General features: G+C 40.3%; 1 protein-coding gene across 2 annotated transcripts in view; it reads left to right on the top strand.

Annotated features, from left to right (window-relative positions):
- PTPN14 (protein tyrosine phosphatase non-receptor type 14) overlaps nucleotides 1-15,390 on the top strand; it is a 113,965-nt gene that overhangs the window by 38,976 nt on the left and 59,599 nt on the right. For both annotated transcript variants that reach the window (XM_084284705.1, XM_084284704.1), the window contains exons 2-3: nucleotides 899-1,209; nucleotides 8,650-8,819. In XM_084284705.1, the coding sequence (XP_084140831.1) occupies nucleotides 1,036-1,209; nucleotides 8,650-8,819 (344 nt within the window). In that variant the 5' untranslated portion in view covers nucleotides 899-1,035. The remainder of the gene's footprint in view (nucleotides 1-898; nucleotides 1,210-8,649; nucleotides 8,820-15,390) is intronic.

Here is a 15,390-nt window from a genome sequence, read left to right as displayed (position 1 = left end):
TGGTTCAGCTTGAACTTGATCCAATCTAAAAAGTTAAAAAAAAAAAAAAAAAGTGGATCTCGCAGATGAGGATCATAGGTTATTAGATGTCCTTATTCTTCACCTTTAGTTCTTCTGTCTATTTTCTATTTTGGTTTAATGTTTGCATGTGTCCCCGATAAATTTCAGGAGTAGTAATTAGAAACAATTTCTAGAATGTGTTCTCTTCCTCCCACTCGGTTTTATCCTCGCCTCTGACAGCTGTTATTGCAGTTACTCATTCCACCTGAAATGGTGAAATGCAGAACTGCTTTGGAGATGGAAGTGAGCAAAATGTCAGGAATTGCCTCAGAGGAGCCCTCCCTGTGATGTCTGGGATGCTTCTTGCCTTTCACATGCATACCTAGGTTTGATTTTCAGAGGTGCTGAGCACCCGCATTTCCTGCTGACTGCAGCCAGCCTTTCTTCTTTCAAACTCGCACCTCTTTTAAATGCTTCTTCCCCTCAGTTTCTTAAGCTAGCTTTCAAAGCTGGCCTGGGGGTACCAAAAACTTAACTTAAAGATTATGTTATAGACCCCTGTGGTGGGGGAATGGTGGGAGAGTTAGCACCTCTGGGTATGTGCCCTGTAGAGTTGCTCTTTGTGTCGAGCTTCTTGTAGAATGACTTTGCAATTAAATTCATGCTTTAAATTCAGTGCCAAAGTAGAAGTTTTGAAAAGATTTGTCGTATAATGTGGCTTTTTGGGGGAGATGTAGTGAGTGCCTGGCAATCTGGTGTGTGGAGGTGTTTGTTTTATGAGCTTGAATGTTGCTGTTTTCCTTTAATCTTTTTTTTTTTTTTTTTTTTTTCTGTTCCGCTGAAATTTAGGAACCTCTTATTTCACACTTAACTCTACTTATCTGTATGTGTTTTGCAGGAATCCTGGGAATGGGCATCCACCTCCACTTCTGGAGGAGAGTAACGCCAATTGAAGAAGCCTTCAAGGCGAGCCAACGAGTGTGCTGATACTCTCAGAAGAGTGAAGGGAAGGGACGACCTTCCAGGCCAACAGCCATGCCTTTCGGGCTGAAACTACGACGGACCAGACGCTACAACGTCTTGAGCAAGAACTGCTTTGTGACACGGATCCGTCTGCTGGACAACAATGTCATCGAGTGCACCCTCTCTGTGGAGAGCACGGGGCAGGAGTGCTTGGAAGCTGTTGCTCAGAGGCTGGAATTACGTGAGGTAAGAGTAACCCAGGAAAGACCATCTGTCACTTTATAATTTGACGCATTTTTAGCTCAGGCAGTCTGTTCATTTGAATTGTGTTATTCATATTGCTGGCCAGATATGATCAACAGCTGCAGCTTGGACAAGCGTTTTCTGGTTGCATGAAGACTGGAGATAGAACAATACCCAGGGTTTCATGCTGTTGCTCTTTCACTGTGCTTTGAGAGCTTTTTGTATTATTAAAATGAATTTTCTTTTCTTAGTAAAGGATGGGTCTTGCTTTCTGAATTGGGATGCTAGTGGGCCAAGTTGCAGTCATGTTTATTTGAATGTTTACTAATTTCATTGACACTGTTGAACTATGCCAGTAGGAAGGAGATCGCTGGCATTTAAATAGCCACTTTGACATAAGTATATTCTTGTTACTAATGTACTGAAACAGGCAGTAGTTGTGTTATAAGCCAGAGCAACTAGTAACAGTTTGAGCATGTTTTTTTTCTTCCTTTTGTTTAACTGAAATATTTGGCATCTGAAGCACCAAGAGTCTTCTTTTACATTCCCAATATTTCTGAAAAAGTTAAGAAACACAGACTTTTCTTATTAAAGACTGAAATCTTTTATTTTCTTGCTGTAGAGTTCAGTGTTTAACTCTTGAGCCCTTTCTAGAGGGGCTCAAGCTCTCTCCAGTAAGTGGCACAAATGAACAGTCTTTTACCTTCTGTGGACTCATTGTGTGTATCCTGCATGCTTCTAGGCTTTTGCAAACCACAAATTGAAAACCGTTGCCTGGGAATTGCTGTATATTGTCTGGCTGTCCTGATGGATGCTTTCTATAAGGACAGCTGGGAACTCTGTTAATCTTGCAGTGTCTTATATTTGTTCATATAGGGCCTTTTGTAGTGGTGGCAACTGGAAGGTAGAATACAAATAGCTAGTACAGATGAAAAATAATCACTCATTTTAGTATATCAGAAATGATAAAGAATGAGAGAGTAATTTTACTGTGTGTATCTGCAAAAAAGGCAGAGCAATGTGCAGGCGGGAATAGGGCAGAATCAGAATATTGTGTTTACTAAAATCCTCTTCTGAAAATAAATAGAAATATTTTTACTACCCCAATCTTCTAGGTGTGAGGAGTTCCTAATAACTATAAATGTTTTTTTTTTTTTTTTTTCCTGTTGGTTGTACTTTAAGCCTCCTTACAGAGGCTAGGTCTTTCCCTCTTCTTCCATTGCAGAAAGGAGTGAAATGAATGAGGTGATTCTCCTCATATTCCTTATGGGTTTTTCTAGTTGGCACAGCAGAGATGTGGGGCCTAATGATGCTTTTGATGCAGGTCCACCTGCATTTGCAAACAATAGTTCTGTCAGTGGGTTAACATTTTTCTTCACAAAGCATTTTATGATTTCAGAACATGTTTTGTTCCAAAGGGGAACAAAGCCTGAAGTTTCAAAATTTTCCAGAGAAAGAGATCAGACAGTGGAGTAGCAAAGGAAGTTGTTTTGGTCAGTATTAAATTTCATGGGGGCTTTGTATTGCTTTGGTGTTTTCTTTCATTTTCAAAATTGTTTGTGTCACGTAAAAAGAAATGTCAGCACAAAAAGTTTGTGTTCCAAGATTAAAAAATATTTTAACAACGCAGGAGAGAATGCTTTGATGTTGTTGGAACATTTTCCCCTTCTTTCATCACCCTCCGCGCTTTTTTTCCAAACAGAATTTTGGCAACATTGAACCAATTTTGTTAAGTTCAAATTTCAGCAGCGCAGCATATTTTAACAGATCTTTTTTTATTATTATTATTATTATTTCCCTTCTCTTATGATTGATTCTGGCAGTATCTACTGCTTCTTTAAATGTTTTGGAGCAAAGAGAATTACCTACCTCTTCAACCTTGAGAGGGTCTCCCTGCAACCTCTCTGCTCATCACATAAGAAATAGTTGGAGCTGGCAAGCTCAGAGATGCCTATTGCTCTATGCTGTCCTTTCTCTCTGACCCTAAATTCAATTCTTACTCTGACCTTCTAGTCTTCCTAGCATGGTTTGTGGGGAGAGAAGGCTAATGTGATCATTCGGTGACTGTTCATGACCCTCTCTAAGCCTTCCATAATTTTACAATTCACTACCAAGTAAATTTCAGAGAAAAGGTCAAAGGTGTTTTCACAAAGTTTACGCTTTAGATTTCTGCTACTAGGTAACTGGCTAGAGGAGAGAGACCTGTGTACTGGTGTAGGTGGTCGAGATATGAGTGTACTGGTCGAGGAGGAAAAACAGCTTTGCAAGAATCCATGTTGGAAAGAGACTCTGTGAATTCCCTAAATGCAGCAAAAAACTTTTATGGCATATGAGTAAGGCAGAAACCAAGTTTCATTAAATCCCATGCTTATAAAACTGTTAAAATCCTGTTTGTTTCCTCCATGCAGCCTCAGGTAAAAATGTCTGTTCTCTTAAAAATAACCAATTTTTGTTGGATGCTTTCATTTGCTCTTATATTGAAATAAATCCCAGGTGTATCCCAATTTTTCCCTTTGTGGTAGGAATGTATACATTTCACTTGAGCTGATTTCTTAGAAATAAAACAAACAAAAAAAAAAAGCTGTTTGAAGCCCCTGCCAAAAAGCAAAACTGTTTGAGATGACTGTATGTATTGTTGTGAAGGACTGTCAATCATTACACCACACAACTGAAAAACAGTATCTAATGGATTATGCATATTTCTATTTGATCTCTGGGGAATGCAGCTCCCTCCCTGACTGAGTCAGGGTTCAAGAATAGGTCAGTAGAAAGTGTAGCTGTGTAACTCCTGTAAGATCTGGTTTTATCCTTTTTCAGCAAAGCTTTTGACAAAGCATCAGGTCTAGTAGCTGAACAGTTACCAGTTCCAATGAAATGAGCTCTTAGGCGAACATAATGTAAAAATGAGAAAAGGAGGAGGGGAGACAAAGGGGAAGAGAGGACACATCCTCTTAGAGTCTTGTATGTGTGTGCACAGATTATAATTTTTTTTTTAATCTAATGACATTTTTCTCTTTGAGTGAAACTGAGTGAACTTGCTTAAAATAAGCTGTACAAATCTGTTGTGGGACTTTGTTTCTCCGTTCTGTTCTTTGTTTGCTTTATAAAATAAGTTTAAATAGCTTAGCATGGTCTGATGTGCTTTAAGGGTTGGTCTGTGTTTTTTTTTATTTTATTTTATTTTATTTTATTTTGGATAGGGAATGGGATGGGCAAAGACAGCTGGCCAAGAAGGTCCCTTCTATCCAAATTTACCCTTGGATGCTGAATCCCACAGTGGTAGTTCCAGCAGTGCAGTGTTGTAAAACCCAGCCACAGCAATAGGATGTAAGGCTGAGCACTGACTACTTCCCAGGGCTCACCATTTGCTGCTGTTCTGGCCTTTTTTCCTTTTTCTTCCCCCTGGAAGATCCCCTGTCCTCGGTGGGCAGCCCGTGTCGGGCCGCTGGCTTGCCTCAAAGTTTGGCTTGGTCAAACTTGTCTCGACAGCGAAGCTGGGGCTGAGCTGAGGCAGCGCTTGCAGGAGAGGCCTTCTAGGAACAGTTGGCTGCCGTAAATGGTGCCTTCCCTCTGAGCGAGCGCCCCAGGACAGCGGAGTTTAATGCTTTTTGCCTGGAGGAGCTGGAACTCTGCCTCTTCCTCGAGGATAAATATTTAGTTGGCTGCTTAACCAGATGCCTTAATAAACACCGAGTCTGTCTTGCTGGATTTTTTTGAGTGAGACTTGCTGGTTTAGTGAGTGTCTGTAGCCTGATGGTGTTGACAATCCTGCTGGTTTTGCCTGGCAAAAAGGCAAGTGTGGACTCAGGCAAAGAGGCAAGTCCTCTGGACTTAGGAGCACGGCTAGCACCAAGTACAAAATGATTGCGTTGTCTCCTGAACTGACAGATACCTTTTTTTTTGTTGTTTTGTTTATTTTGCCTTTTTAAGCCCTTTAAGCACCGTTTTTACTGTCCAGTTTTCTGACTTGCTGAATTTCAAAGATCACCTTTTCACTTGGTGCCATTTGGGTGCACAGGTTCTCTGGTTCAAACCACATCTCCTGCACTAGCATGAGCCGGGTCTCCTTGTACCATGGATGAAGTGGTTGGTGCCTGGTAGGTGGGGAAAATTCTAAAACCTTAAGAGAAAATTCACACAAACTCTTCTTGCAGGTTTCTTCTTGCATTTGAAGATTAGGCAGGCCAAAAACACTAGCAACTGAAGCTCTTTGTGCACAAAGTGGATGAGTACGTGTATATTCTGTGTTACAGAAAGCTTACCATCGGGGGTATCACCAGAGTCCCTGGCTAGGAGAAGAAGGTTTTCCAGAAGTGAAGGCATCATTTATTTCCTGAGCCACTTTGCTGATTTTGCCTCCTACAGCAGCCCGTGTTGCTTCAGAGTCTCACAGGAGTGGGTGTTGATATTTATTCCATGAAAACTGGAATGGAGTTGGTGGTTTACATGGATGGACAAACAGACCAGCTTCTGGAATCAACCTTGTTTTCAATCAACTGCTTCTAGATGAAAAAGTTCCAATGTTTTTATTATCCTCTCAACTCATCTGTGGGTTGTTTGTGCTGTAAAAATGTGTTGTGGGCTGGAGTGTGTGGCAGGCAGCACATGACTGAGGCCGTCTGCAATATCATGTGGCTGTTCACAGCACACTGGACTTGAAGGTCCAGCTATTTCCAGTCCCATGTTCCTCTGGTTGTGTTCAGGAACTACTGATGTCCCTTGGGTAGAGGGGTCTCTTCAGGCGTTTGCAGTAGTGGTTGTGGAAGTCCTTCTACACAGCAAGCAGTTCAGAAATGCTAACATTCTCAAAAATAAATTCCCAGCAACTGGAAGCTGGAATTCAGATAACTGTGTTGCTCATCTCTTCCCAAGTGCATGCATTTGTGACTTGATCTCTGCTCCGCAGTCTATGTTTAATGTAATTGCTTGATCCTCTGCAGGCCGCTTTCCAGGAAAACAGACATCTTTTGGCTGTGTGAAATGCATGCTTGCCGTGGGGCACTCTGCTGCATCTGCTCTGCTCTAGAAGCTTAGATCTTGCATTCCCTTCGCTTCATATTGTTTGAAAGTGATTCGGATTTTCTTTTTTTTTTTTTTTTTTTTTTTTCCTGGATGCGGTATGTTAAGAGCCTTCTACTGTAGCAAATCAGCATTTTTGTAGCTCCCACTGCTCAATGTGGTGGAGACTGCTCATTCAAGCTGTTTAATTGTAATACCCTCAATCCCTTTGAATAATTGTTTTAGACTTCAGACTGCAAGTTGAAGCAGCCGATTCAGTTGCTAAGATGTTTAAAAAGTACTTGACACTGAAAACTGGGGTCCCAGGTAATGTGGCTGTTTACTTTTTAAGGTAATACAGAAGATTTGTGTTCACAGATCTGCACAGTTTCTTGCTGGGGATGAGCTGCCCTGTGCTGATTTTTCAAGAGTTCATATATTAAAGGATTTCCTTTATGAGGTGGTGAAATCACTGTGTGTTTTTCTGCTCTCACATGAATTCTTTTCCTTTATTGTCTCCACTGTCCCTCCCACTTTCATTTTAATCTAATTACTATCACAGTCAGCCGGTCCAAAAGAACTTCTAATCAAGCAATGTCTCCATAGGGAGTAGACATCTATCAGTGTATTAGTGAATTTTTGTTTTCAGCTTATCCTATGGGAGACGCTGGCTTCTTGATTTATTTATGCCCTGAAATTGATGGTTTCATTGGAGATGCCTTCTCTTCAAAAAGGAACCAGCTTGCTACACTGTACCAAACTAAGATAAAAGAGAAAAGACTAAGCAGCATACAAGGTTTGACATGCTTAATTGGGGGATCAAGTTGAATTAGTTATCTCTTCAGCTATGTGCTAGTCTGGACATTCCCAAACTTGGAATTATGTACATGATGAGACCATAAAGTAAATACACCTGTACTATGATTCACGGTTTTTGCATATGATATTTACATGCTGTCAGCTATTAAAAAAAAAAAAAAGTTAGAGCAATGTTGCCTCTGCTGCTTTGTTTTAACTTTCAAGCAATTACATTATTAATACTGAATTAGTTGCCATGTCTTGTATGCGAAGTCATTGTAGATGCAATGATTTTTAGAGAAGTATCCTTTCCCAAGTGAAACAGGCTGGTCATGGGTACTTTTGCAAAGTGTAATGTTGCTGTTTGTCTTTTGACAAGAGATTTTTGAAAGTGAGAACATCTGGGAAATTCAGTTGGAGAAATCTTGATGGTTAATTTCTAGACCAAACTTTTTGAACGGATTAAAAGTAATTTCAAATGAAAACTTTGTAAGACAGGCCTCAAAGCTTTTTTCCTCTTCTTTCTCCAGTATTTTCATTTAAAATATGGTGCTGTGTATAAAAGAACGTGACTGCCTGTGGAAGGATTGTTGTCCAGTTAAATTATAGTAACAAAATAAGTATTTTAGGGTGAATCTAAACTTACAGAAACTACTGGGAAGTTTTTGTTGAATAGGAAGTCAGTTGGATTAAGCCTCAAGAAATAAATATTTTGAAATAAAACAACAGAAAGATGCAGAAATAATGATCCTACTTTCAGCTCCTAAATCTGCTTGGTGTCCAAAAAGTTCCTTTTGCTGTTTCAGTTTGATTCATTTCAGTGTTAAATACAGAGTCAAATTTTGTATTGAGGGCATTGCTGGAAATCTGATGCTGTCAGCTGAAATATTGTAGAAAAAATGTTGGTATGAACTTCACAGTTAGGGCTACAGTCAGATTTCCAAGTAAGGAATGGCTTTTTTTCCTTTATTAAACACAAATGCTTCTTTTGCTGCTTTTTCTTCATATCTCTAGTTACGGTACTTGCTGTTAATCGTAACATACGTCTTTGGGCAGTGCTGATGACGTGGGTTTAATCTCGCAAATGCTTTTTAAATTGTTATATTTTAATAAAGTGTGCATTATGTTCTGTATCAGGAAAATGGTTCTGGTATTGGTAGATAATTGTTGATATGTGTATAGGTCTGCATTATTTCTGTATAGTTGGAAGAGTTGCCTTGTCCTTTGATTGCAGTGGGCCTGATCTCATGAAGTCTCTGTGCTTTGATTAAGACTTAGCCTTTGCTGTCTGTTCGCAAGGTGCAGGAGTAAGCATGTCAAATAAAACTGAGCCAGGCACTTTCTGTAAACCATTTGTTACCTGTGCCATAACATAACATGTCTCTCAGACAGACCTCTTTAGTATATGTTTGGAGACATAAGAGAGTTGATAGTACTGCGTGAAGTCTATTGCGATATTAATTTGTCTTCAAGGCTGTTCTAAAAGGCACAGGACAATAAAATAAATAAAAAAAATTGCTCTCATGCTGCATATGGGAATAGAAAATTTGACACAATGCCATCTGTTCTTATTTGCATTTGTTGTTGGTTTATGTGTGTGGTCTAGCTGGAAAAGATAAACTGACACTATTTTGTTTCTTTATCTAGACACACTACTTTGGCCTTTGGTTTCTCAGCAAGAGCCAGCAACTCCGCTGGGTTGAACTGGAAAAGCCTCTGAAGAAGCAGCTGGACAAATTTGCCAATGAGCCTTTGCTTTTCTTTGGGGTAATGTTCTACGTGCCCAGTGTTTCCAGACTGCAGCAGGAGGTAACAAGGTATGTGGATTCCCTCTGTTCACACAGTGGTGTTATAGCTGGGAGGGAACAGACAGTTGCTCTGTTTCTGGCATTCAATATTTGCTCAGGTATCATCTGGTTCTTTTCCTTTCCTGCCTACAGCCCAAATGGGAAAAAGAAAGAAATCACCACTAGGTTATACCTGTTAGGGGGGAAAAAAAAAAAAAAAAAGAGGTATGAGTATTGGTGAATGATTGTATGTGGTAAACTGCAGAAACAAAAAAGGACTAATAGATACACATTTAAAACTCTGAAATATGTTTTAAAAGGGACCACACTGACCATACTCTTCTTTAACCTCCCAATGATTAAAAGAAAGCCATAGGGAGATGACTTCTATATACATTTTTAGTTTATTATTCTCTTGTGCTTTGCTGCAAGTGAACTTTGGTTTCTTTTCTGGGTTTTGCCCATCCCATTCCTGGTCTTTCCCCTTATAGTTCACAAGAGGATTAAAACTGTTAGAGGGTATTAGTCCTTTAATTATGATCAGGGTGTACCTTTGCAAACAACTTATGTGGGAATTACTTTTTTATTCAGAGCCCTGTGCTGTGGTTGTAACAATGCAACTGTTTTGAGGGGCTGTTCTTGTAAACCACATCACTGTGGTTTGCTCACATCTGTGTTGTATTTGGGGGGAAAAAAAAAGCCCACCTCGCCCCAAAAGGGGTGGGCTTGTTTTCTTTTTAACCAAAGTTATTTCATGTATCTGGTTTAGAACAAAGTTGCATCAGCACAACTGTACAATGTGAGGTCGAGACTGTAGTAACTGGGTAAGGAGTAAAGGCTGGCAGAAGTTTTCTTTACCAGCCTTGAAAAAATGTCCTGTTGCTGCAAATGTGAAATGCACCACATGGTCATCGTATCTAAAAATGATGTATAAATAGTTGAGAAAGAGTGGAATAATTCTAGAAAGTGTGAAATATTCTGGGGATTTGCAGATAGTATATTTTAAGGGATATAAAGGATTTTTTTCTTAACACTGGACTGGGGAATTGGTTAGGATGCGAAAGATGTGATTTTTAAAATGACAAATGTCAAGAAGTCGCTTGACTACTGTTTGTGCAGAATTCTTGCCAAACAGTGGGCTGACACCACTTCCATTTCCGCGCAAATAGACTTGAGACTGAATGTCAATGGTTATCTGTAACTGTGTGTTACTGTCTTGTGTGCTTTGGGAGAGGGAAACCTCACATCATTTCCTTCAAAATTAATTAATGTGAAGTCAGAATGTCTGATTTTTTTTTTTTCTTCTGTTGCTCACATTTGTTAGCACAGTCCCGGCCTAATTGTGTGCAAGGAACAATTGTAGATACTTGGATGCTATTATCTCTTCGAGCTGCAGCCTGCAGTGCTGATTGCTCATTCATAGTTCACCTGCAGAGGTATATTTGCTCATGCTGCACAGGTTGGTAATAACAAAACATTTCAGCGACAATTGAACTTCACAGCACTCTCAATTTGAGTGGCTGCTGATTTTTTTCTTTCTGATGTGAGTGATAACATAAGCTGTAGAGACTTACAAGTGCCTCTCATATTTCTTTGAATATCTACAGCAAAAACAGCAGCTTCCTAAATGGACCTCAGATACAGAATAGCCTGTTAAGATTTGTTTTTTGTCTCTTGAAAAGAAATTGCTTCACTGTAGGTGTTGTAATAGCAACAAACCTTCAACTGTGCAATTCTAGGTAGATGCAGTAAATCTCAAGTTCAAAGTGATGAGTGGCAGGGACATGGAGAACTGTTCTGAAGGAAATGGCAGAGGAAAGCATAGTCTGAAGTGTGATTAGGTGGACAAATAGGGTTGGTTTCTAGGTTTCTGGGGGGCTTCACCTACTGTTGGTAAATAGATTAAACATTTGTTTTGAAATTGAGACTAGCTGCTTTTGGGGTTAGACTTGATTGTGATGTGATTACCTGTGATGGTGAGACAGGACTTGCCTACTCTGTGCGTATGTGTTTGGCTTTTCTATGTGTGCATGCAAATGACAAATCTGTCTTAAATGCAAAACTTCTGATCAAGCACTCATCTCTTTCTGGGAAGCTGCAGAACTACCTCAAACAAATAAACCCAACCTCAAAACAAAAACATCACCAAAGGCTGAAGCTGTGAAAGTAGTGACAGTGCTGCTAGCGTTGATCCTGTTACCTGTGTAAGCTCTTCATGATGGAAACATCTCTAACTCCAAGCTTTCCTGGATGTGGTGAAACCCATCTCTCAGTCCAGGCTTTGAGTTAATTGAAGACTCCAGCATTGGGTAATGTTCCTATGATGAAATGACAAAAAAATCTTCTGAGAATACCTCAATAAACACTTGCATAGGCCACAAGTATTCAGAAACCAAGGGATTAGTTCACTGAGATGGTTTACTCTGCCTCTGATCTGTAGGGTTATAGGCTGTGGCTTGATAGCTGGTTATGAAAGATTTGTCCTGAGCTGAATATTTTGCCCTACTTCCAGGGACTGTAGCCCCCAAACCCAATGTGCTGTTGTTGGGAAGAGGGGAAATGATCCAAGACTTAAATTTTGTTGAGCAAGAAGAGCTCTGCTGTGGGGTTGGTCATGAGCCTTGAAGCAGTCTTTCATTATCACTTTTATTTGAAAGACTGACTCTTCAATCTTTGGACCATTTTGTGTTCTACTGTTGGTTGGTGATTGGGACTAACAGGAGGAATCCTTGTACAAATAAAACAACTCCTATTTAGGTGATGCCATAAGGGTTTGTTTATAAAATTGTAACTTCTGTACACTTTGCTGTTGGAAGCTCTAAAATGCTCATAATGCTTGTAGGCACCTGGATTTTAGCTGCCTGCAGGTGTTGGTAGTGATCAGGAGCTTTTCATGGTTTTGCTGGTAACTTCTTATATTGGACAAGCCAAACATGGATGTAGAAATGAGAATAACACTGCTCTGAGCCCTGTGTGGCAAGTAGACGCTGTGGAAACCTGTCCGTCTGTTACATGCTGGGAGAGGAATTTACTAGTAGTCCAGTGACTGCTAGTAACTAGTCAGTACCGTCCATCTGAGGTACAACGTGAGAGTGTCAACTGACACACTGAAGCTAAAGAAGAGTAGCAGCACAAACCACAGGGTGTTTGAGGTTGGAAGAAGTCTCTGGAGATCATCTAGTCCAACCCCCGTGCTCAGAGCTGGGCAAGGCTGCTCAGGACTGTGCCATGTTGAGTTTTAAGTATCTCTAGAAGGAAACTTCATAACTTGTCTGGGCAACCTGTTCCACTTCTTAGTCTTCCTCACAGTAAAGGTGTTTTTTAATGTTTAGATGGGAATTCTTGGATTGTAGTTTGTGCCCTGATGGTCTGCTTTCAAAGGTGTGGATGACTGTGGAGTGATGGAGTGGGTGAGTGGGTTCTCTAGGTCACTGTGTAACTGCTCACTGAGGACCTTCAGAGCTGCAGGTGCCTGTCGTGAAACTGCAGGCACAGCCCTGGCTCTGTGGGATGTCTGTAGTTAGGACATAAGAGGTATTTGTGATAATATGAGAGAGAAGGGCCTGTGGGATCCTTGGGAAAGAAAAGTGAAAACAAGTCTGACAGAGTGGTCTATTCAGCTAACAACTCCTTGAAGTCAACCTCAGAGGCCTGCAAGAAAAGATGGGGCAAAAAAACTCAGGGGAACACACAATTTGTTGTAGCAGGTCACATCTGACTCTGTGGCTTGCTTACTAATTTGTTACTTGCTTAAAGATGCAAACACCAGTGGTGAGGGTTTTGTTTGTTTTATGTTGTTGTTTTTTTTTTTTTCTTTTTTCTCCTCAGACAAAGCTAAGTGGAGCACTGGGACAGAGTAAGAAGCAGCAGTAACACAGTAGCTCTTGTTTGGCTAGTGATTTTGCGTGCAAGTGGTGAGGCTTCTCAGGACAGCTGCGTTTCCTGACCTATGAGGGAAGCTTCCGGCAGATATCTTTGGGAAACATACAAAAAGCAGCCACCTGCCTCTTCTTCCTGGCAGAATTAACAAAATATTATTGCCATGCCTTCCTCTCAGAGTAATACCATTATACTCTTGGTGCTAGGCCTTCTCCTAAAAGACCTTTTTCCATGCCCTGGTCCTCTTGTTTCCCTATAGTAGAGAACAGTAGAGATCTGTTTCTTTTGTTTCTTTCATCTTGGGTTGAGGCTCCCATTTGTACATACCTTCTGATCATACCCCTATCTCTTCTGAGATCCCAGTGACTCCAGCATCTCCTCCTCCTCTAGTCCTAGCGTCCTACCTGCACCCAGTCCCACAGACATCTTCCAGTGGGAATTACGAAGTATAGCCCCACAATCATTTTCTAAGGCATCAAAGAACTTGCACCATTTTATAATCACAGTAATTAAAAAAAATAAAATAAACCAAAACAAATAAGCCAAATTAAGAAAAAAAAATCATCTCTCGTGGAAGCTACAGCAGATGCCATTTGTTTGGGAGTACAGGGGCTGGCACATTAGCAAAAGGAATTTTTCATGGAAGGCTCTACAGGCTACTTAGATAACCTCTTTTTAGTCATCCAGCTGTTCTTGGAGTGAGCAGCCATCGCAGGTGGAGATGCTGCTCATGCTTTTGGCATATTTAAGGCACCTGGGATTTGCATACTGTCTGATATAAAGCAGTCTTTGTGATGCCCTGTAGAGTAGATATTTGCATAGATTAGAAATATAAATCTGCCTTTTATTTTCTGCTAACTCCTCAGAGGGGAGGCATCGTTTCAACCACCTATTTAAAAAAAGTAAGTCTTTGTACAGTGTCTAGAGTAAACAAGAGTGCTTTCACTGTGCTCCTGTTCCAAAAACAGAGAACCCCCACACTCTTGTGGCTTTCTGAAAATGTGTGTGCAGTGCTGCTTTCTGTACCAGTGTCAGACAATCTGTGTCCATCTATGTTTTTTTGTTTACATTTTCAAGGGAAAACAGAGATACTGTGGGGACTAAAATGTTACTTCAATCTTCACACATCATACCGCTAAGCCTCTTGTGCAGGAACGAAGATGTAGTTTGGTCTGTTTTCTATTTTTTTATTTTATTTTATTTTATTTATTTATTTATTTATTAAAGATTTCTGTGTCTTATTATGTGCTCTGTGCCTAATAATGTCTGATGGGGCTGATGGGGTTTGCACTGTTTCAGAGTGGGACATAATAGTGCAAAACAAGAGCAGCTCCCAGTCTTAGTGCTATAGGCGGGCAGGGCACCTGTGGCACTGTGCTTGGCAAGTCTGGTACGTCAGTGTAGGAAGAGATGTCCTCCAGCGTTTGCACTGTGCTGCATTGGGTGCTTGCCTCAGCTTCAGCTGTCAGCTCTGCATTTTCCCCAAAGAGCATGCTGCGCAGCTTTTCAGTGAAAGAAAGCACTGAATGTTTGGAATGGGATGACTGCACCTGCATTCATGTGTTTGCAGGTGGAGAATTAGTCTGTGGCTGCCAGGCCTGTTTTTTGGAGGGCCTGTGAAAAATCAGCCTTGAACTTACCCTCCATTAGCTAAATGAACAACTTCCTCTGTTTTGTCGACTTATCCCTCTCTTCGACATTTCTTCTAGCTGTTTTTTTTTTTTTTTTTTTTACTGCTTATCTTTTAAGAAAATATTTCTTCATAATCCCCCACCTTTCCATTTCTTACTTTTCCTTCAACTTCTAGGTGAAGAGTTTGAAAACAACTGGTTTTGTCATGCATAGCTACAGACAATTATGACTGTGAGTTTGTAAATCACTTGAGGATAAAGCAGAGAGGAAGAATATGGTGTGTGACCCTTTCATATTTACTGGGAAAAATGTTCTGGCAAATCCATTTTTATTTTTTATTGAACTCTGGACTTCTTTTCCTTCTTCTCAAGGTTATTTCCCTCCTCTCAAAAAAAGTCCTTCTTAAGCTCAAGTGGATGAGACATTTATCTTTGCTTTTAGTCTGTTTTGCTTTACTTCTTTTAAACAAGCTAAAGTTTCACATCCTCATATGTTGTTAGGTTTTAATACAAGTGCAGTCAGATGAGTTTTTGTACCAGTCACTTTTTTTTTTTTTTTTTTTTTTTCCCTGATGGTGCTTTTAATTGCTCTGTTAAGGTTGGGTAACATATCCTTGTGTGCCAGTCTGATTTTGTGGCAGGCTCAGTGATGTGGAACTCTTTTTTGACTGTTAGGGTAGTAAAGTACATTAAACTGCTTTGCTTTTCATGCTTGGTCACATCTCCAGCTTGTGGCTGTCTGAGAAGCCTCTGTGTGTACCTCCAAGTTCACGGTAGTTGATTTTGAGTACCGTGGTGGTGACTCCATTGTCCAAAATAAGCACTTCGTATATCATGGTGTGTCAGAAAAAACAACACGATATGTACCATACGGCTTGTTCAGGACAACCCTGAGTGTGTTTGCCTGCAGTGATGGGTTGGGGCAGGTTATGTGGTTGTGCTTGTTAATACACCTTTGGTAGACCTTTAGGAATTTTTTTTTAATCCCAATTGTTCTTAAAAATTCAGCAACACTTTAAAATGCATATATGTATATATGTGTGTACACTATATATGTATAAAAAAAGATAAATCCCATGCAGGATGGGAGG

Source organism: Netta rufina, assembly GCF_964035555.1.
Source record: "Netta rufina genome assembly, chromosome: 3".
In the NCBI taxonomy this organism is placed as follows: Eukaryota; Metazoa; Chordata; class Aves; order Anseriformes; family Anatidae; genus Netta; species Netta rufina.
Note: the sequence above shows the minus strand (reverse complement) of the source record. Positions and strands in the feature narration are given on the sequence as shown.